Consider the following 23,169-nt stretch of genomic DNA (forward strand, 5'->3'; position numbering starts at 1 on the left):
AAGGCAGATCTTGAAAACTTTATATATTTGTTTTACATCTGATCAACAGAACTGAGTTGCTTCAAGAGAGCTACAATGAAGTTAATGAGGTGGCACTTACATACGTAACATACACACAATATCCAATGAGCTGTTGTAAATGGAAAATGAAGCTCAGTTACTTTTGTTCCTAGTAGGTTCTGGTTTTGTTTCTGTTCTTCAGACATATTCTAGAGTCTTGTTGCAAGAGAAAGCTGCGTTAGAGTAACTATAATTAAGGAATTACTCAATGCAGATTCACAACGCAGACAACCTGGCACCAGTGCAAATATGGTCTTGTAGTACTGCTGTGAATGCCAGTGAAATAAACTGTAACGGGCTCAGCTGTGTTGGACAGGCCAAAAATTAATAGAAAGAGACAAATTGGTTTTTTTCTTTAGTAGAGAGCACCTGACCCTTACTTCATGTGGAAAGTTCCTCAGCAGCCTGGGGTCTTGTCTGCTCAGCTTGTCTTGAGAGGAAGCTAAGCTGCAGCAGGACCAGGGGTGACACCACCTGCATGCAGCGAGGGGCGTCAAACAAGCATGATCTCCAGGGAGCAGGAAGGCAAGCCTGCAGTGGTATCCATCCTCTTCTCACTCCCTGCTACTGACTCATAAGAAGGCAGAGGTTATAAACAGCTTCAATTGACTCTTGCAGTTGTCCAAAGCATGAATGTGGTCAGATATGCAGTTCCCCTCTTCAGATACTTTTCCTTAACTCACTCTTGGAAGCTGGGCCATGTGGATTTTTTAGGTGAGGAATAGCATTTTCAAATGTTTCTTTTTCACTTAGTAAGCAGTATAGATATATTCAACACGCCCATGTAGGGAGTGGCAGTCCTGCCAACCAAGTCAGCAAAGAACAGTATTGAACACTTTAGAGGTACCGCAAGGAACCCCAAGCAAGATCAGACATTCACACAGAATCACGCAGAATAATTAAGGTTGGAAAAGATGTTTAAGATCATCAAGACCAACCATCAACCCAACACCACCATGCCCGCTAAACCATGTCCTGAAATGCCACATCTACATGTTTTTTGAATACTTCCAGAGATGGTGACTCCACCACCTCCCTGGGCAGCCTGTTCCAATTCTTGACCACTCCCTCGGTGAAGAAATTTTTCCTAATATCCAATCTAAACCTCCCCTGGCGCAACTTGAGGCCATTTCCTCTCGTCCTCTCACTAGTTAGTTGGGAGAAGAGACCAACACCCACCTCACCACAACCCCCTTTCAGGTAGTTGTAGAGAGCGATAAGGTCTCCCCTCAGCCTCTTTTTCTGCAGACTGAACAACCCCAGTTCCCTCAGCTGCTCCTCATAAGACTTGTTCTCTAGACCCTTCACCAGCTTCATTGCCCTTCTCTGGACACACTCCAGCACCTCAACATCCTTCTTGTAGTGAGGGGCCCAAAACTGAACACAGGATTCAAGCTGCGGCCTCACCAGGGCTGAGTACAGGAGCACAGTCACTTCGCCAGTCCTGCTGGCCACACTATTTCTGATACAGGCCAGGATCCTGTTGGCTGCCTTGGCCACCTGGGCACAATGCTGGCTCATGTTCAGGCTGTGAACCAGCACCCCCAGGTCCTTTTCTGCCGGGCAGCTCTCCAGCCACTCCTCCCCAAGCCTGTAGCATTACATGGGGTTGTTGTGACCCAAGTGCAGGACCCGGCCCATTGATCCAGCCTGTCCAGATCCCTCTGCAGAGCCCTCCTACCCTCCAGCAGATCAACACTCCCACCCAACTTGGTGTCATCTGCAAACTTACTGAGGGAGCACTCGATCCCCTCATCCAGATCATCGATAAAGATATTGAACAAGACCGGCCCCAGAACCGAGCCCTGGGGAACACCACTTGTGACCGGCTGCCAGCCAGATTTAATGCCGTTCACCACAACTCTCTGGGCTCGGCCATCCAGCCAGTTCTTTACCCAGCGAAGAGTACACCTGTCTAAGCCACGAGCCGCCAGTTTCTCCAGGAGAATGCTGTGGAAGACGCTGTCAAAGGCTTTACTAAAGTCCAAGTAGACATCCACTAGGCGGGTCACCTGGTCATAGAAGGAGATCAGGTTGGTCAAGCAGGACCTGCCTTTCATGAACCCATGCTGGCTGGGCCTGATCCCTTGGTTGGCCTGCAGCACCTCTGCCTGTGAAGAGGTCACACCGAAGGAGAGATCACTGAAAGCTGTTCTGTCCTGTGAGGAAGGTTGCTTCATCAAGAAAAAATACAGGATGAGGGTCTTAGGGGAGCAAGAAATGAAATAAGATTGTTAAAGCTGTTGAGTTTTGCTGTCTGAATTAGGGATAGCAAATGACAAAACCAGTATCCACCAACTAATATGCAACTTTTCCAAAGTGCTTTGAAATTTCAGGGAATTTTCCATTAATGCCCCTGAACTCTGCACCAGACCTAAGCACTTCTCTGGCAGTAAGAGAGGGGTGCAATCTCTCTTAGCTTCTGTGCAGTTTCACCACGTACTTTGGCAGTATTTGGCCGTCTCGCTCTGTTATTTCCCACCAGGCCTGTGCAGATAAAGAGGACAGGATACAGATATGTTTGTTGTTTGACAGGCAGTAGAGCAGCTTTGCCTGCAGCATTTATGTTTGGCTTGGAGTTGCTGAGCTGTGTTTCCCAGCTGTAGAAATAGATGCTTTCTGCCTGGCTTATGCCCTAAGCAAGGGTTGTTCCCTCCCCAACCTGCCCGGTAAGTTGCAGGAACCTGTGCTACTGCTCTTTATTCTTGAAACATGTATAGTCACAGACAGTTACGTGGAAAAGCACAGAGCACGCTGCTTCTACATGTGAATTTACAACTGGGGAGCAAACACCAGCTTTGCAGCCCTGTTGACTTCCCTCGCAGGCATGGGTTGATCAGTGCAGGTCTCTCCGCACCACCTCAGCCATGACCTGGGCTGACCTGACCTGGAGTGAGAGAATGACTTAGTTAATTCCCCTTAGCCCTTTTGGTGGCCGCTGCAGCAACGGCTGAGGTTGCCACGTGCCATCAGTGCAGTGCTGTCCTATAGGAGGTCCCTTGGGAAGGTGATTGAGACTACCAAAAACTTGTCTGTGTCAGCTGTTACCAAGACTTCCAGCTCAGATAAATACTGTTCTCTCTAAGAGCCAGGCTCCCTTTCTCTCTCCTTTCTGCACAGACAGCGTGGGTCCAAACCATGAAATCTTTACTTTCTTCCGTGCATAACGAATGCCACTGATCCAATCCAAGCCAAACAAAAACATGCTCTTATTACAAGCGACATGTTTACTAGAAATGGGCTAGCAAATAATTTACTGTTTAGTTCCCAGAAATACACTGTTGTCAGCCAAATCAATGCACTGATGCAGCAAAGCATCTCAGCGAAATGAATTAAAAGAAACTAGAGGAATCCGTGCATGGGCACAGCTCGGTGAGGTTTTCCAAGTGAGGTGTTTCAACATTTTGCTCTGAGTTGCCTTCCAGACCCAGAGCCCTTTAAACCGTGTGTGTAGCTACAGGGATGCGGAGCGCTGAGCAAAGCCAGGCTTGGCTTGGGGCGGTGCGGGAGCCTGGTCTCGGGTAAACTGCGGTGCTTCAGTCTGTGGCGAGGGAGATGAGCACGTGGGGGAAGAGAAGTGCTGGCCAGTAAAAAGACTACAATTCTGCTATGAGTCAGCCCCAAAGGAAAGTTGATTTTAATTTATTTGTATCCGTGCAGCCCACCCCCTGGGTCTACAGAGCGCTGTGCTGGTGGCAGGCTGGGTACCTTGCCAAGGACCTTTGGGGTCCCCACTTCCCCTGCTGCCAGAGCAGCTGCAGCCGCTCCAGCCTGTCTCAGGGTCCAGAGTAACGACCCGTGTCCCACGCCTCCTCCCAGCTCCTGGGCACGGGGTCAGGGTGGTTTAGACAGCCCTGGTGTTCAGGGGCCCCAGGGAGAGAGACCAGCCTTTGCCGCTGGGGCTATAGGGGTGCAGAAGGGATGCAAAAGAGGATGTAGCGACTGGGCTGGTTCGACGGTACAAGGCAGACTTAATCTCTCTGTCCCTCGGTGCTTGCAAACTTACTTTTCCTTGCCTTCTTGCCTTCTCTGAGTTTCTCTTCCTTGCTGGCAGCTCTGCAGCTCTCCTCAGGATGCGGTTTGTAGGAAGGTGCCTGCGCAGAGGACGGCTGTACTGTGTTATTTCGATGCTGTCGTGCGGCGCTGGAGTCTCAGTCAGAGTTTCGCTCTGTACACCTTGCTCAACAAGTCCCAACCTTGCAGCCTGGGGCGGGGCGGTGTGTTGGCAGTGCAAAAGTGCCAGAAAGCAAGGGAGAAGCTTTTGCAAATTAAAGGTGCCAGGTTTGCATGCGTGCTCTACTCTGTGGTAGGGTAGAGGCGAGACTTCTCTGCCACCTCCATGCATCACAGCCAGCCGTACCAAGCACCATCGAGCCTTTCCTCCCCTGCGTCTGTGTTCTTCTTCCTGGGAGCGATTGGGGTACAGGCAGGAGTGCCCGAGCCCAGTTTTATTTTGTAAGGGACCTGCAGGGTTATGCAGCCCCTCACCTGGTCTTTAATTTTTTTCCCCCCAAACTTGCCAAGCCTCATCTTTAAAGCAGGCAAACATTTTTGCACTTGGAAAGCAGAGTCTCCCAGAGTTTGGATGTCCTAATGGTTGGGAGTCGTCTTCCTGCCTATGCGTAGTGGTGGCTGGCGTCTGCGGGTTTGTTCTGGTGCCAAGAAAAGTGGAGAGATTATATACCTTCCGCACCTTCCCCCTTGCGTGAGAGCAAACTCAATCTGCCAGGTTTTTTTAATAGACATGTAGCAGGGAAGATTTGTGTGAGCCTACATAAGGCATCAAGATTTTTTTTTTTTTTTTAATTTAAAGCATGTGTGGTTAGCACACACTGAGGATCAAGATGATAGTCTTTCAGACCTTGCGAGATCAGCTACCCGCTGTGTTTGTTGTGTTAGATGTGCCCCAGCTTGCGTGCTAGAGACTGTTTCTCACTGTTATTTTGTTAGTGTTTATCATTTAATACGAATGCAGAAGTCCTCAATCATTTAAGACACTCACTCGTTCCCCATCTCCCTCCCAAATTAAACAAGGCTGAGAAGTAAGACAGTGTTTAAGCAGAGACAGCAAAGCCTTTCCCCAGTCTTAAAAATGGAAATGGTTTGCGTAAGGCAGCTGTAGTACTTTTTTTTAAATGCAGAGAAGCATGTTTTCTTTTCGTTTGTTAATTCTAAAAGAAAATTCATCAAGGAGAGTCTCGTTAAACAAGTCTGCATTGAAGGAGAGAAAGAAAGGAAGTAAAGAAAAGGACCTGCCTTCACTCTGTAGCCAGTTGACCCAACTCAGAGCCATGACTTGAATTTAGTTTCCTTCAGATTTTTATTTCCACGTTTTTCCTCCACATTTTTAGTCCAGTCCTGACAGCTTCAGGAAGGATGGCAGAGCCTTGTATTTTGCCGCCGGGCACACCATGAAAATGATAATTTAGAAACGTAAGCCCCAGGTATGGACTTATTTCACGTGTGACACACTTGCAGCCCAGGGAACCCCAGCAGCAGCGGTGGGTGCTCCTCGCTGGCAGGCTGCAGGGACTGTCTGCCGTCCTCTTCCTCATACCTGTCAGAGCCAAATATTTCCCCAGCCCAGCTTAGCTCTTTGTAAAATGTTTAATTTGGGGGAAGCAGAGATTTTTTATCCAGAACATGCTAAGAGGCAGTGGGGGTTGGAGCATTGGAGCAGTGCTGGATGAGCTGCCCTTGCAGGAGGCTGACCTCCTGACGTCGCCGAAATGTCTCATGCAGAGCTTTGACTTGCATGAGGAAATAACTACAGCTCTCGGTCTAAAATTGTGCCCCCAGAGAGGCCATTTGGTGAGTTTTGCTGGGGAACCAACTAAACAGTGAAGGAGCCCTCCTTGTGTGAAGGAGCCTTGGTCCTTTTGGGTTCGGGGAGCCCCGGATGCAGACAGTTTTCCAGGACTGTTCATGCTGTCTGAAATGGATTAGCACCCAAGAATAAGCCATGCCAGCATCTCTCAGGACATCAAGCCTGTATTCTGTCACTTTTCGGTTATATTAGCTGCAGGATGATGAAATTTTGTACCAGGACTTGCACATTTTCATTTTGGCTGCGGGATGTACGCCAGAAGGCTGCTTAATATGCCACCCCTACGGTTTAAACCACTCCATGGTTTAAAATGCTTCAGTATACCACGGTGGGAAAGAGAAGCAACTGCTTGAGAACATTTCTCCATTGCTACAGCCACCAAATTCAGATAGGCCCATCATTACCAGCTTTTTCTTGGTCCCAAGCAGCTCCCAAACTCTTGCGCATTAACACCTCCTGTCATCTATAGGTTTTGGGAGGTCTGATAGAACCAATTCATTTTCTTGACCCTTCTCAGAAAGCTGTCAAGCTAGCAAAGGCTGTGAGCACCAAATTAGCCAAATCATTTGACTATAGCTTTACTCGAAGTTTACAGTCTTTCCATGAGTGCAAACATAGCAGTGCTGTTGGGTTGAGTTTCAATTACATGGGGCCACAGTCTCGCATACTTACCTGTTTGGTGAGTGAACCCATTTTCTTTAATTATTATTTAACAGGATCATGTAGTGTGGTACCGGTACTAGTATTATCAGTGTTACTTAGTTTTTATCGGTACTATTGGTATTACTTATCAGGAGTGAGTGGGAAGTAGGAGTGGGATTTATTCTTCCCACCATCCAAGCAAACAAGAGCACTCCTGAGACACGAATAAAATGTCTTACAGTGCTATAGGGAGTTTGGTGTATATCAGCACAATATTTCAGTAGACAGAAGAAAGAAACACAAGCTGGTTCAAGTAATAAGGACTGGTACTGTTGTGACTGAAGTCTAGTTAAGTCCATCATCTGGTTTGTAGCCACGTAACACCCTTGTTTTATTTAGGGCAAAAGCTGCCAGAGGTGGGGCAGGATGGGTGGAGTGGAGGCCGTAGCACGGATCCAGCATTTTTCAGAAATGTAGGTGAAAAGCTCAGAGCTGTATTCGTGAGAATTCAACTCCCCAAAGCACAAAATTCTGTAAGTGTAGGTCTGATATATCTTCGAACAAGTCACCAGTGTCATGTGAGACTGCTAAATGTCTAAGGCAGGGAGATGTTGATGCTTTTTTCTGATACGCTAGAGGGACTAAAACATAAACCGTAGGCTGAAAAGAAATAATTTGCGATGAATCACAAAACTGAATGTGTTTTTTCTTGCTAGGCTCTGCTGGAGCGAGGGATGCAGGCTGGGACTGCTTGGTCGGGGCGCTGGGCTCTGCCCGCTCGGGGGGGGCTCTGCGCTGGCTGGACGCTGCGCTGCCGAGTGGGGCTGAAACTGCTGAACCGAAAGGCACTTTGAACGTGGACTTTGTGCCTTCTCGGTGAAAGACAGAGGGCCTGAACATTTTTCATCTGAGACCTTTCTCTGCCACTCCTCCCTCTGCACGTGTGGTCACCTTGGTGATTCAGGCTAGCGAGAAGGAGCAGAAAGAAGGGCTGTGGTGGAGGTTTCCGTGTGAGCCGGTGCACGCCCGCGCTGCACTGACCATGTGGAGATGGCAGCTCCGAGCCCCAAAGCAGCCGCGCAGAGGTTGTGCCAGCCCGTTACCGCTGGCTCTGGGCGCGGTACGGGTTGGCTCCGACACGGCAGTACCATGTCCGGGATGCAGGCGAGCACAGGGGCATGTGTCTGCGTGTGTCAGTCATTGTGGGTACAGGTCAAGGGCTCAGAAATACTTCTCTTTTCAGTGGGCCAGAGTCCCACTGAGCCAGAGAAATTAAGATCAAGTAGAAACAAATTTGCAGGGGGGAGGGAGGGGAATCACTGGCGTAGGTCCCTAAAACATGAGTAAACTCTTTCCCCTTGGTGTTTTGAATTCAAGACTGGCTGCCTTTTGGAAAAGGTGCTGGAGTGAAATCTCAGCCCAGATGCAGAGTAATTGTGAAACTCTCTGATCTGCATGTATATAGTGTGCTTACACTCATAAATCTCAACGCAGGCTACAGCTAAAGGAAAAAAAACCACCAAACCTGAAAACATTAAACATTAGCAAACTACCATTTGCTCCAGGGTATCATGAAAGTGGAAAAACTTGTTGAATACACAGTGTTACAACTTTTTCTCTGGGCACTCAGGTTAGCCGGGTGGCAAATATGCAGTTGCGTTGATCATTACTAACTTCAAAGAGATAGCATTTACCTTTCCCAAGGAAGGAGGCTTGTAAAAGCAAGCTATCGTTAATGTATACTTAATGCACAGAAACTGGAGTGCCCAGACCGTGGAGCCTGTGGTAGGCGCTTGGATCGTGCCGGTTTAGCAAGAAGGCGTCGAGATGCCCATTCTCGGCGTGTGCGAGTTGTGTGGCGGGGCCGCCGGGTGCAGGGGCAGCGAGGGTGACTGGTGCCTGGGCGGTTTTTGGGTTCAGCTGCTGGCATGGGCTGTGGTGGGAGCGCTGCAAAGCGCTGGAGCACCTCAGGGCATCCTCTGGGAAAACAGTATTTTTGGGAAGATCACTTTCATCCCCTTGTGTTGCCCACCAGCTCTTGCACGTAGGTGCCAAGGGACTCTCATATTCCCTTTGCAAATGAAAGAAGAAACAGCAACAGAGCATCCTTGGACAGGATACTGATGTAAAGGCTGTAGTTACGACATCTGGCCGTAACATGATAGAGACAGCGGGTAGATGTAAGACGCAGATTTATTGGTGCTCTTAAAACAGCTGCATGAAAGAAAAGTGGTAACAATAGGTGATGAGAATAGACGGTATTCTACTATATTAGCTGTGTGATACGAAAATTAATTTAGAAATAGCCTGGCTTTTTACTGGAACAGATTTGTTTTTTACGTCTTTACAGGCCAGTCATAGGTTAGCAAACTTGCCATGGAGAGAAGTTTGAGCAAAATCCACAAGTTGCTGACGTAATCAGTGGTAGACAATCCAATTAATAAAAAAGAATGGCAAAAGTAATATGGTTGGAGATGTGAAACAAATTTTGGTTATGTGACCTTTGGGAAAAAACAAAGGTCAGATCATTTATTTAATTTCTCTACCTTCAGAAGAGGCTACTTTCTGCTTAAAAAAAATCTGCAATGGTGTCACTGACATGCTAGCAGGCTTTCCTATGTATTTGCAGTAATCTGGTTCTCCCTTTTTCCCCTTGATGACCATGGCCATTAAATTCTGACCGTTACTATGTTTGAATTGTTTAAAAACGTATTTTTTTTCCTTCCTTTGCTCCATTTGTCTGCCTGTCCAGAAGATCTGAATATCAATTACTGCTCACTCCTGGTAATGCTGCTTTTCCTTCTTGCGGCATCATGTATGCAGCCACTTCCACTGTAGTGGAATTCATCGCCTTGTTCGTCCGTGGTTTCTTTCCTTTTGGCATCTCCTATCTTTTAACAGGTCCCCTGTGACCGAGATTTAGCATAGACTAGGACAGGCTACTCTCTGTGTATATATAACACTTTAACGTTATACTTGCTAATCCTTTAGTAACCTGGGCTCTTTATACTGCGATGGAAAGTGAAATACTGCTAAGCAGTTTACTATGCCATCTACTTAGGTGAGGGGGTGGCTAAGGGCATGGTGCAGTCAGCCGAGCTCTTAGGGCTGGAAGCAAAAAGAAAGACCCAGACTCTTTAGTTCGGGAGGCCTGGCGGGTCCTGCCACCTCTCGAGAGGGACGAGGGTGCCCGTGCCAAGGGTGAAGCTGTAGGCAGAGGTGGAAAGCTAGAGCAAGCCGTCACAAATGTATTGCTGACAGGATAGAGATAAGCTACATTAATGCTGTGTACTTTGTACTGCCTTGTGCCACTCCTGCTGGTTTATTCCAATTGTTTCGTGCAGGTTCAGGACTGCAAGTGGGATGTCTTCAGGAAACGCCCAAAAAACAGCTGGGCTGTGCTGTTTACTTGAGGCGCAGGTGCTAGTGATTGTACAGTGTTTGCTACGTTCCTCTGTCCCATCTTCATTTCCAGTACAGGTTTAGGAATGTCATCCTGCCTTTTAAATTTTGTCCGCATCAGATCCTGAAAACTCTGGCAGTAACTAGAAAATTACTTCTGTTGGTTTATCGCTCGCAGTATTTCTCACGCGGTTTTACGTTGTCTCCTCAAATAATTTTAGTGGGGTTCAGGCCAGTTTGCCTCTTCCTTTGTCTTTGAAAGGGTCTGCTTTAAAGGTATTGCCTTGATTGATTTCAAGCAGAGCGATTCTGGACTTAACAAAGAAGCTATAGGTCATGGTCAATGGCATGGGAGTCATGGCAGATTGAAAGTGCTGGGAGATTTTTTAGCAGACTAGTCTGGGGATTGAAGCCTCCACTGGGAATGAAAGGCACAGAATTCTTACGTCAGGAAGTGGTGAGGTTTAGTCCATGAAAATGCCATTTGGTAATGATAACGTAGCCAGCTAATGCACCTTCTCTGCCGGTGGACGCGTTGGGCAAGCTGCAAAGCATCGTGTTGTAAGGAAGTACCGACATGTAAACCTGCTTCCTACCTAGTCTGAACTGCTCCCTGTGGCAAGTTTCGAGCACTGCTAAAACACCTTTATATTTGTTCTGACCTGCTTCCCAGTTGGTTAAGAAGGAAAGTGGCTGTTTGGCAGGGCTCTTTGTTTTAGAGAGGTGGTTGAAAAGATTGTGGCAAGATTGCTCCATTTTTTTCTGGATTTTGATAGTTTCCTATCATCAGTCAAGAGTTAGGTCCAGGTTCACTGCAGTGTTTCCATTAGCATCCTTTGTCACTTGATCCCTCAGCACTAGACAAAGATCAGATGTCCTTGGAGATTTTATTAGATACATCAGGCAGTCCTTGACATCATGTATCAAAAAGTACTGCGGGGACCAGTCAGAGCAGGCAGTTGATCTGCAGGTGACCTGATTTTTCTTCAGTGAGGGATGCTGGAAAATATTCCTTCATTTGCTTCTCTATCAAAGTGTCCTTTTTTTGTGAGCTCCATTTGCTCCCTTTCTTTTAGAGGGCCTGTGAACATTTACAGGGTTTGAAAGCAAGACATTATATTCCACAGTTCCGTTACTGCAATGCCACTGGTACCAGTATCCCCTTTTAATCAGACTTGAGCCACAGAATGGCATTGCTGGCTTGATCCGATCTGTCTGTCTGGTTTTCAGTCTTTAGGTGGGGAGGAGAGGGGTGGTAAATGTATATTCTAATTTATTATGCTTTTCAGGTATCCCCTCAGTTTGCTTTCCTCCAGGATAATTTAATGTTTTCCATCACCGAAAGACTTACGAAGCCATCCTTTCCAAAAGGTGGTCACCGAGCCCTAGCTGTAAGGGTTTATTTGTACATGACTTTTGGCTGCCCTGTTCCTAAGGTTGTGCTGTGTTCCATGGGAGAATCCTGCCTGTCTTTTTTAGCTGGGAACCCTCTCAGGAAAATCAGAATGGTTTTTGTTTGTTTGTGTTTTGCAATCCACTGGCAGTTGTAGCAACATAATTTTCTGAGGTCTTATTACAGAAGGCTGGAAGGGAGCAACCTCCGCTGGAATGTCTCTTAGGGCAGATAGACAGAAAAACAACACACTGCTTGCTTGCAGTCACTGCATTTTCTATGTTTCAGTCATGAATGCTTTTTTTCTGCTTAAATGTTTTTTGAGATCCAACAGAACAAAGTTGCATTTGCAATGGTAGAGAAACCTGACCGTGCCGCTGTGGTGCATAGGCTTTCCTGTGGACGCAGGAGCAAAGGTAGCTTTGGTAAAGTATTGTTATCAATGTGTTACTTAGTGTTGTGTTGTGTCCTGTTAAACAAAATCTATTCCCAAAGCACTGACTACAGCAGCACTTGTCTATATAAATAACATTTGTGAGTTGCTTAAGAGATCTTTCTGGATCTGAATTCCTTATATTGATGTACTACTTTAAGTGTAAACTTATTAAATGTCATAAACATTGGTTGATTTGATCAGATAAAGCAGATCAAATGAGTAAGGCAGTATGGAGATCTAGTTATTTTCATGCGTCTACATGACATACCTGCACTAGCACCTTCATTAACTGCTTCCAGGGGAGATGTGGGTACAAACACAATGGCTTCAACTGGGAGAGATGTAGGTTAGTAGTACCCAAGTTCAGATGTAGTTGTGTTTACTAGCTCCAGGTTTTTACTGCGGAGGCCAGTTGTTTAAATTCATGTTGATGGAATTAGAAGTGAAGGTACTGTAGCTTTTCATCAAAGCTGCAGTGCCCATGACCTACATGCTTCCCTGGTCTCTGCCATCTCTCCACCAACTACCTGAAAGCCCCAGCAAAGCCTGGAGAAACCCATGGTGTGTCCAAGGGGGCACCTGGACACCCTACTTTGTCACCTGCTATAACCCCAAGATTTTGTATTAAGAACTAGGTATGTTGTCAGAGTGATGCAGGTGGATTTAGCAGAGGCTCCTGGTGGAGAAGGAGTTTCTCTGACTACACTGACCTGCTATGAAGGCTATTAACAGGGACAGGGATGGTCATCAGCTTGCTGGTAGGCTCCTGTGACTCTTCTGGCGCTAGATTCAATTCATAGCTATGGTGACATAAATCTTGGGGGGCTTGTGCAAAAATGGTTGTTACTTAATGATCAGTGTCTGTCACAGTGAGGTCAGATGCTGGCCCATCCCTGGGGAGGAGTGGAGGCATTGGAGATGGGGTGACGCAGGCTTTGCGCAGGCTGAACGGTGTCACCCGGGATGCCAGCTGGGTGGCAGGGTGCTGTGGGGCTCACCAGGCAATCCGTGCTGCGACTTCCACTGCTGTCCATGCAGGTGGAAACTCAGGGATGACCGTCATCACTGCCAGCACACTATCACCTGCCATCTCCACTGGGCAGGTCCCCATTTAAAGCATAATTTAAAAGTGGAGGAAATCTGGGGCAGAGCCAGAGATGAAGCCAACTTGCCTTCAGTAATAACAAAATTTTGGCAAGCTGGTTTCAAAACCCGAAGTTTTGGAGGTTGTTTTGGTTTTTTTTCCTGAAGTGCTTGCCATTTGAGGGGTAATTTTCTCTTGTGACATTGCTTATATTTGGGGTTTATGGTTTGTTCCATTAAACCTATATGACGATTATAAAGAACAAGGAGCTTCATATACTTCAGAGATGAGTTTGCCTCTTCTATATGAAAAAAAAAGCTTTTTTTTTTTTACTCTTCGCTTACATTTTTCCACTGCAAAGGGAAAACAAGAAAAATTTGCTGCTGCTGTTTTTGTCCTTAGCTGCACACATTTCAATTTATGGCTAATACTCTGTAACACATATATTCTACAAGCATGAGTGTGACAAACGACTGGCAAACACCAAATGTGACCATCAGGGAGGTGCAGGAGATGAGCCACCTTCCCCCATGCCTCCATGCTGCCATGCCCTTGTTTCTCCTCTCTTGTAATTTTAGGACTGTTGCCTGCCCCGCCAACTGCATGGCCCGGGAGCGCCACAGCCCCTTGCTCCCCAGGGATGGTGCCCGTGCGAGGTTGGCTGGTGGAGAACTGGGGCTATCTCCAGCCAGGCCTCTGGCTGGACCACAGCGGGTTGTGACCTGCTGATAGGCCACAAAAAATAGTTGCTCTACTCTACAGAGAATACCCTGCAGCTCTCGCCCTTCCCGCTCCAGCCTGGGCAATGGGGGACCTGTGCTTCAGGCTGTGCCTCGGCTCAGCTGGTGTGGAGCAAGGGGTGCACCCTCCTCTCTCCTCTTCTGTCCTTTTTGGCCGGGTCGAGGTGGGGACCGTTCCCGCAGCAGTCCCTCTGGCAGCCTCCCAGCACCGTGTTTCCTTCCTTTCCCTGGGTTAAAGAGTTGGGTCCATGGTACCTTCTGTCAGTGATCCCGTGAACTGGGTGACGGGAACAGGACCCCAGAGAAAAGGCAGATGTGGGGGAATAGCAGTGGCTGGCCAGGGTGTGTTCCCAGGACCCTGACTCCTCTTCCCTTGCTCCTAGCAGGGCAAGGGGTGCCGGGGGAGCTGCCCTGGCCTTGAGGGGAGCACAGACCTGTGTATCCGACAGTACCTGTCACGAGGAGGCTGAAATGGTCTTTTGAGAGGCAGGCTTTAGAAATCAAGGGACCAGATGATCGGTGTGAGATACATCCCTGTTTGCTCTCTTGGTAGCATGTTACGTCAAAGACCATCATCAGTGAGTCACCTACCTCTGCGTGTGACTGTCGTCATTGCTGCTCTAAATATAAATGTCAAAGGACACTGAGCTGTAGGAATGGATCAGACTGTGTTGGCATGTGAGTATCAGACAGGTCTTCCTCTTCTGCATATCCTCTCTCCGTTATTAAGGCCGGTTTAGTCAAGGGGAAACAACTGCAGAAACTGAAATCAAAGCTGGGAGTACAGGTTATATTTTCATATGCAGATCTGGCATATCCACACATTGGATCTCTTCCGTCAAAATTCTGTCTGGGAAAGGAGAGAGAAAGGTTTGCTTTGACAGTATTTCTGAGGTAGAAACACTGAGAGACAGAAGTGTTTTCACACCCTTCTTTATACATACAGAATGTGTGATCTTTAAATAAGCGCCAGAGAGAAAGTAGCTTTGCCAAGGCTACCAGCCACGGCTTGTGAGCCGCGGACACGGCTGTGCTGTGTGATTTACACTGGCTCAGGTTAAAGCACTTTAATTAGACTCTCAAGTTAGGAGTTTCAATTATAAACACGAGTGGTTGTTGTTTTGTGTTGAAAGCAGGGATAAATTGGTAAGAAAAGTGCCTTATCGTTCATCTTACTGAGCATCCTCATTGTATTTTCTTTTTTTTTTTTCAGTTAAATCTATTTTTTAAAGTCAGTAAAATGGTGATGAAGAAAGCCAAAAGAAAAACATTGGGAGCCTGAAATTGCCTGTTTACCTGCCAGAAGCACTCTGCTCTGGCAATTGCAGTGTTGTTTTTTTCACCTGTTGTGCTCCCTTTACAGCATACACAGAAATGGTAATGAATTTAAGAATGAGCTCTGCCTGTGCAAAGTAAATACCTCTTGATACAAGAAAAAAAAAAGTTTTAAAAATCCTTTTGAATGTAAATAGCAGGGGATAACGCTGCTTGCCTTTACTGTTCCCCTACTGAATGCTGTTATGGAGATAATCCTCTGTTACACGATAGAGGATAGTTAAAAGTTCTATGATGAGGTTGTCCTTTGTGCATTACTATAAGGCTTTTCCTTAATGATTAAAGAAAATCCTGTGGATGTATTAAATTTTACAGCACATATCTATACCTGCTTCAGTCAACTCGTTAACATCGTTAACTCTGCAGTAATGGCTCAGGCTGCTACTTTCAGGGGAAAGAACGGCAGCAGTGCGTCTGGGCTGCAACCAGCTCCTTCAGCGGCACGGCAACGCTCAGGGCTCTTCTCCTCACACCCGAGACGCTGGGATGTCTCGCACTGCTGTGCGTGAGGCTCACCCTCAGGCTTTGGCCCCTGATTTTAGATCGCTGTGGTAACTTCTACGCTTTCAGCGTTTTATAAATAACGTACTTCTGGGGGAGTCAGGAGTTACTTCCTTGGCCGTCTGTATACTCTTGCTTTCCTCTTTGGATTGTTTGCTGCCCCTTTCGGTGTTGCATTTTCCTGCCGGAGGCTGGATGGGCTTATCTCTCCTTGGTGCCTGAGTGGGCTTTCCCTCGGTGGGACTCCCTGGCTGCGAACGAGGAGAAGCTTTGTTCCTGGTGGGGTGGATTTCCTCTGTCTTCCTTTGTTGGCTTTTTTCCCCCTTTATAGTTCCTGCCTCCCTCTTCTTAGTTATACTTCTTTTCCTCTTCTTCTTTCCTGTCTCCATTCCTCTCTTGTAGGGCAGACCTAATAAAGGATTTCAGCACCGAAACCTTCATCCATCCTCGATAAAACACATCACCTTTCTTTGATTTACACAGCGCAGAGGGAGAAACAGAACCCATGGGCTGTGGTCCAGGGGATGCTGATACCGCTTGTCCCTGCTGCAGGGTCTTCGCAGGAGAGTGACCAAAGCTCTGTGCGCAGGGTGGGCAGCCTGAGCCCGTTGGTGTGCCCAGGGCGCAAGAAGCATCCCTCCAGGGGCTTAAGCAGAGAAAGGACTTCAAGCCTCCCTTCCAGGCTGTCCCAGCTTCACGTCCATCTCCCGGTTGCCAGGTCCCCTCATTTGCTGCCATGCTTACCATTCACCCTTTCTCTTCTGCTTCTCCCATCGTGTCAGCTGCTTCTGCCTGTCCCCTTGCTCCGTGGTATGGCCACCTCTGTACTCGCGTCCTGGAAGACCTGCCTTGCATCTTCAGCCCGTAGCCCCAGACTCTTGCCTCCCTTTCTTGTAGTAACCCTCAGCCCAAGCAGAGCATTTTATAGGTTCTCCAGAAAATTCCTCTACCTCCCTTCTGGGGGAAAGAGCTGGCAACTTTCGACGGAGAAACATGGAGTTGTGTTCAGTACAGATAGTACTTAGTTCCTGAAGTCTGAAAATGTAGGAAGGTGGGAGACAACTGTGAGAAACAGAAATGCCAGAAAAATGTGGAGGATTTGGCAGCCCTGTCTTGATGTCTACTGTGTTACCGTGCAGAACAGAATTGAAGACAAACATATGAATGTGCTAACATTGAAGTTATTGGATGCGAGTCTGCGACTGAATGACTTCGGGGAATTTTTAATTTCTGTAGTTTCAAGGTTAATTTTTTTGTTGTCATTCTGCTCTATTTAATTTCTCTTCAGATAATAGTAACGAAAAGTTACAGCGCTCCAGAACAACTCCAAAACTTTCTCTTTGGCTAAAACCGTATCAGATATAATTGAATGCTGTCAGATTGCCATTGCTTTGTGTCACCAGCCCAGGAACCAGAATGTATTCATGAACCTTTCAGGACAATGCATCATAAAAACACTGGTAGGAAGCTGGTTAATACCAGTCTTAAGGCAGTTAAACAGATTATGTTAAGAGTACATACCTCTGCGACCCCTTTATCACCTGGACTACCCAGTCCTTTTAACCATTGTTATGTTGTGAGAAGGGGAAAATTCAAGGTCCTTTGGATGCAAAAAGTAAAAGTTAGCAAAAGTTGTCAGAAGGTGTCAAAACAGAGAGATGATGTAAAAATCAGCCTCATTTTTATTTGGTATTATGTTTACCTCTGATAGGAGAGAATAATACTGCATCCCTCCTTGTCTGAAACTGCTTACAGCTGCTCTCTGCAGTTCTCATCATGTGTGCAGTCAAATCTTCTCGTGTCTGCCACCGCCGATACAAAGCTGTGTACTACGGGAATACCATTTACCATCATTGCAGATAATGCCGAACTCATTACAAAGCTGTTAAAAGTGACCTAAAATTTATCTGTTCTAATTAGCAGAATGTAACTAGTGACCTCATTAGACCGAACTCGCAAAAAATAGTTTGAGGAATAAGAAGCAAAATGAAATATTACTTGGTGTAAATATATAGAGTATCTTGCCCAGGAAGAAGGGAGCCAAACCATTCAGACTGGTCTTTTTTTCTTGAACTGGAACTGAAGTCAAACCATTACTTGGAAATCTTGGCTGTATTTGATCCTGAACTGAACCGTTTCCCGCCTGCCTGCCTTCCCACAAAGTATCTCTAGCTACTGCTCTTCGATCCTGACCTGCTCCGGCGCCAGCCCGCGTCGCCCGCGTCCTGCTGGCAGCGGCTGGGCAGCACCCTGCTGCAGCCTCTGCCCCTGCACCGAGACCTCATCCTGCGCTGCTCTCGGTTGCTTTGAAGCTCCATGTACGGACCAGTGCAAGACAGACCTCTCCCGCCCGCGGCGTGAGGGGCTCCCACTGCAGCGCCATGAGCGGGAGGGGGGGCTGCACCCCCCCCGTGGCGTGGGGCTGCAGGGTCCCTCTCCTGTGGGGCCCCTGCACGCGACCTGGCTCCGGCGGCTGTACCAGCGCTGCAAGCCCAGGCTTTGGTGGGCTTGAAGGGGCAGAAGCGTGCGGAGCGGACGTCTCTCCGCATGCCCTGGGGCAGCCAGGAGAGCGCAGCTGAGTGCAGTACAGCCCGTCACGCTCTCTCAGCCTTGCCTTGCCCGTGCCCAGGTTGGCGGCGGGCTGCTCTGCCCACCGCTGCCGAAGAGGCTGCAGGGGGAAGGAGATGGCAGCGCAGTCCGACCTTGCACTGAGAGTCTGCTCCCGGCCCGTAACCTGTAAATTCTGTCTTAACAGTTAGGCGGTTTGGTATGAGCAAGTTTGAGGTGGTTCATCACTACCCAGACTGGTTAAGAAATATTTACTGACCTCCAGCCAAGCTAAACTGCTATCAAATGTGGTAATTCTGCTCCTTCCCTGACCATGAAATTCAAGACCATAGAAGTGAAAATGAATGCTTTTTCTTTCTTATGAGATGAATAAGGGCCAAGGCTTTGTGCTTTTCAAAACGCAGTTATGATAAACATTGCCATGGCAATTAGACAGTCTCAGTGCGCAAGGTGAGAGGGCGCTGGCTCTGTGGTCATCCTGGTCTTCCTGGGCCTTGTTGCCCCAGGATGCTTGTTCCGCATCCTAGCTTCCAGCCTGGTTGCTAAAGCTCACCCAGGGGCCTGCAGGCACCAGGTCCCCTCTTCTAGGGGCAGAGCACCGGTCGGATTTTCATGCAGTTACCTGAGGTTTACAACACAGAGCTATAAACATGTCAATAGAAACAGAGGCAGTTTCTAAGTGGGCAGAAAACAGCGTGCTCCTGCACGCATACTGGTATGCCTCTGTCTCTTTGGACTTGACTTTTACTTAGCTTTCAAACATATAAAACTGATTTATCTCCAGTGAGTGCTGCATGTGCTTTCTTTGTACTTCCAGTCATGTGCTGCTACAGCTTTTCTTAGTTTTCATGGACCTCAGAGGAGGACCCTTGCCCATCGAAGAGCTAGTGATGCATGTACCGTTGCCTTGAGCAGGCACAGACACACGCTGTGCTGCGCTGTACTGTGCTGCAGAGGTTGCTTGGCCTTCAGGACCGTGCTGTGCTGCCCATATCCCTTGCCGTGGGGTACCCTCAGCTGGCTAATTGTAATGGAAGAGGCTGGAGGTGGGACCTACTTGGCACTAGTAGTAACACCATGACCATGTCGTTGCCTTTATCTTGAGATGAAGCAACATACTTTCATATAAACATCCAATTGAAAATCCTATAAAAGCTCTATGAAGACCACAGTGTGGGTGAACCTCACCCCCGACGGGAAGTCTGGGCAGCGTCTGGTGCCCTGATCGCAGGTCTGTTTGGTGCTGCATAATCTCGGGGTTCCAGCGTCAGAAGGAATATAAGATCTTGTAGCTTGCTGCCGCCTTTTCTGGGATATTGATGAAGTAGTTACCTTTCTTGAGAGTGTTTGTGTTTCTTTCTTGGGATCCAAAAAGAACCAGCACCTCTTGGTGCAAAGCAATGTTATTTGTGAATATAATTATAGATTTTGGAGAGAAAAATCTGTTCCTAAGTATACACCCATCCGGTTAGGCCACCGTTAATGCTGTACATCATTAAGTCTTAGTGTAATATTGTGCTGTGTGGGAAGGAATCCCAGGCTGAATCTATTTTTGGTCTTTAATGTTGATTTACAATGAGTTATAGTAGCAGAGTTCAAATGTTTGCTGATTATTGCTGAGCTGGACTACTATCAAGCAGTTTTAAAAATAAAACTTGTGATTCTAAGAGCATCACTGAAGTTCCTTAACAGAGGCCTGCTTGACTTTTCAGCAAATTCACTGGTTTTCCTGAACTGGCACTCACAGGCAGGGCTTGTGCAGCAGGGCGATGCCACCCAGCATGGTCACTGCTCAGTGGGGCTAATGACCTCTCCTTGCTGGTTCTCCACTTTTCATGAGGCTCTTCGTGTTGTGTTGCAATGCTCAAGATCTTTCAGTGTCTTCTTGGAGGAAACGATGGGAAACTAAATTGCCCGGTAGCAAGGAGCCTGCAGGAAGCAAAAATTGATACGACAAAGATAAATGAGCCACAAAATGTGATCAGCTCGTTCAAGTATTCAACCGTGTTGGGCTTGCAGAAGTATGTCTGGGCTCTGCAACATCTATTCTGTTCCTCACAGGAGTTCAGTCTTCAGAAACTGGGGAAGAACGGGAGCCAAATTTGGCTGTCCTTTTTCAGAACTCCCCCAGAGTCAGTTTTGCCTGCACCTGGACCTGGCCCCATGTGTGGGCATGTAGGTTCATACACTAACGATAATCTCAGGTGGGCTGCAAGGGTGTCTTCAAAAGAGTTTCCTTTCAAGGAAACGCACAAGCCCTTGGCAGTTATGTCCAGATGTGACTCTGCTGTGTATCTAATACTAATTAAATACTTGACAGGTGTTGTGTTTGTTTTGTTTTGCAGGAAGAAATCATTCCTATTTTCAGCTCTGTATGCTGCCTTTATATTTGGTGGTCGGCACCTAATGAACAAACGAGCAAAATTTGAACTGAGGAAACCACTAGTGCTCTGGTCCCTGAGCCTTGCCGTCTTCAGGTAGGCATTTCTTCACACCAACTGCCTTTAACAGTAGTCCCTGAAGAGGGTTTGGGGTTCTTCACGTACAACAGCACTGCTAATGCGCCAACCAGCTCACCCGGAAATGGCATTTCTTTAGTTCTGCTTATTCAGGGTTATGTCCTGATCCACTCCTCACCATTGAAATGATCCCCTTTGACTTGCCAGATCATACGGCGTTTGAAGAGGAGAGAAATCAATAACCCTCTTGAAGAACAAAGGTGAAAATAAAGTGAGGACACGAGAAAAAGTGCTTATCATTGCAATAAATTTACCATGCAAGCTACAAATGGGAATCAACACATTCAGATGTTAGTCTTGTTCTCACTTTATAGTTAGTATTACATTTATAGGGGTCAATATACGGAATATTTAGTCAAGACTCCAATCTCCATTTCAGTGAGGTAAACCTAAAGTCACTGCTTTGATGACAGGCAAATTAGGCCATATAATTGAAATCAGAATCTGGCTTCTGGTTATTCCATCGCAGAGAGTTTGTGAAGGTAACAAAAGGGTGGATGCACAGGGAAAGGCTATTTTCTAGTGATGCAAATCTCTCTAGCTGGGTGTTGACTCTGTATCATGGCGTATGGGGAAAGTCAGGTTCAGATTCTTGATAGTTGCTGAAGTGAGGAGTAAAACTGACCAACCTGTGTTCTACTTTATCTGCTTAATATGCTAATTTTTAATGAGGCTGACGATAAATAAACGAATGAACAAATGCTTATAAAAATAGCCCTTACAAACACACAAACTTTTGGTACGATTTACTAATAACTGTACACAAAAGACTTGAGGATTATCCTTCATTTCAGTTCCTATTGGGGGTGTAAGTTATAGTTCACTCAACAGCATAGAAAACATTTGCAAACTGTTAATCAAACACTGATACTGGTATCTTATTCTAATATCATTATAATAATTACTGATTATAGTAGTTCACAAGTACATAAAACAAGTTTTCTTACTGACCAGCTGTGAATGGTGGGAATAGTCTGAGCTGAGAGTTTCTACAGAGTAAAATAAAGCAGAAATGGAGAAGTTTGCTTTTGTTCATGGCTTTTTCTTTTTTCCTCCAAAATTGTTCTATCACATTGACACTTTCTAAAACTCTGTCAGGGGAAAAGAAATTGTCTTTCTACGTTGTCTCATCCAGCTAGGACATGCTAACAGAAGAAATTTATGTTGGCTTGATTTTAATAGTTCATTGATACCTTTAAAAAAAAAATCCTAGTGCAGACAAAACTTTGAGCAGTCTGGTTAACTTTGAGAGCAAGTTCTAACACTGTGAAAATGTATGATTTTCATCTGGTTGCATTTGGCACTGTATTTCTGGCTGTGTGTCTAACATGGTTTTGCTGCTAGGGTCCTGTAAGCAATTGTCACTTGTTCCAGAAATGGCTGAATTGCAGGAATTGATTTCTAATGGCATGTCATTTGTAGATGAGTTTGTAAAGTGATTTGTAGCCAGCAGGATCCCAAAAGGCATATTCCAAGTACACTTTCTTGTTGAATGTAGCCACTAGAAACTAGCTGACTTAGGCAAAGCATTTGTAGTTTAATTCCCAGTCCGAGGGGGGGAAGCATGATTTCAGAACCATCCTTTGCAGAAGGTGTCCAGGATTAATTTTAAAATCACATTATTTTGAGATGGGTCTGTAGCCAAAGTTCACAGTACAGGGCTTTCAAGCAATTTCACTAATCAAATTCCTCCCAAAATCCTAAGTAATGCACCAACCAACAAATAGCAAGAGTACACACAACACTGTGAAAGTGCTGTCTAGATGGACTTTGAAATCAGCACGTTCATTACTTTCTAATTGGAGGTTCTCATCATAATCATATGAAATAGCTAACAGATGGCCAGCACGAGCTACTGAGTGATGCTGGGTGAAATCTAAAATGTGGACTTCATGTTTTTGAAGCTACAAGTTCCCAGGATGAACCTGCCACAGCAACAGCCTCTTGCTGTGCCCCACAGTGCAGGCACTTGAGGTGAGCTCTACTTGTGTGGATGAGAAGCAGTGGCCAGAAGGAGACGGTTTGAGAGGGATTCACCACTGCAGGGTTTGCCTCCTCCATCAACTCAAATAGCACTGCAGAACTCGCCCTTTCCTCTGCACGTCGGGAAATGAGACAGCAGGGTGGAGAAGGGAGGGATGAACAGGAGTGTGAGACATTTGGACAACACAGAAACACTGAGCATTTGAGCTGCTGGATTTGCTAGGGGGGACCAGTTGATTATGAAAATTATATGGCTATGCTTAGAAAGCTTTCCTCTTCTGAGGCACTGAGTAGTATGCAGAAGAGTGAAGTAGGGAAGGGGAAAACCAACCCCAAATGCCTGCAGTAAGACAGAGCACAAAACCTCTGTAGCTTCCATAGTAGCAGACAATCCCATACAAAACCAACCCAAACAAAAAACCCCTTGACTTCTTGCCTAGTAAACAGAGAATATCCATTAAAACCTGAGATGAAGACTTCTTATAAAAAGTGTTAATTGGAACATCCTTTTAATGGTGTTTCGCCACCACTATCCTTTCTAGGGCCATTGGTCACTCCCAGCCTTATTGACTCTCTTAGCTGTAAACTTTCCAAGTAACTTGGATCTTTTTTTTCTGGCTCCTCACATAACTAGGTGTTTCATTTACATATGCTTGGCCTGAAAGACATTTATTTCTGC

The 23,169-nt window shown here is 46.5% G+C and overlaps 1 protein-coding gene across 1 annotated transcript in view; it reads left to right on the forward strand.

The window, feature by feature from the left end:
• ELOVL6 (ELOVL fatty acid elongase 6) overlaps window positions 1-23,169 on the forward strand; it is a gene marked incomplete at its 5' end in the record, with an annotated part of 76,401 nt that overhangs the window by 32,269 nt on the left and 20,963 nt on the right. Inside the window, one exon of the mRNA XM_081999427.1 lies at window positions 20,334-20,465. Coding sequence (XP_081855553.1) covers window positions 20,334-20,465 — 132 coding nt within the window. The remainder of the gene's footprint in view (window positions 1-20,333; window positions 20,466-23,169) is intronic.

The sequence above is a fragment of the Phaethon aethereus genome (genome assembly GCF_964289735.1).
Source record: "Phaethon aethereus genome assembly, chromosome: 4".
NCBI classification, from domain to species: domain Eukaryota; kingdom Metazoa; phylum Chordata; class Aves; order Phaethontiformes; family Phaethontidae; genus Phaethon; species Phaethon aethereus.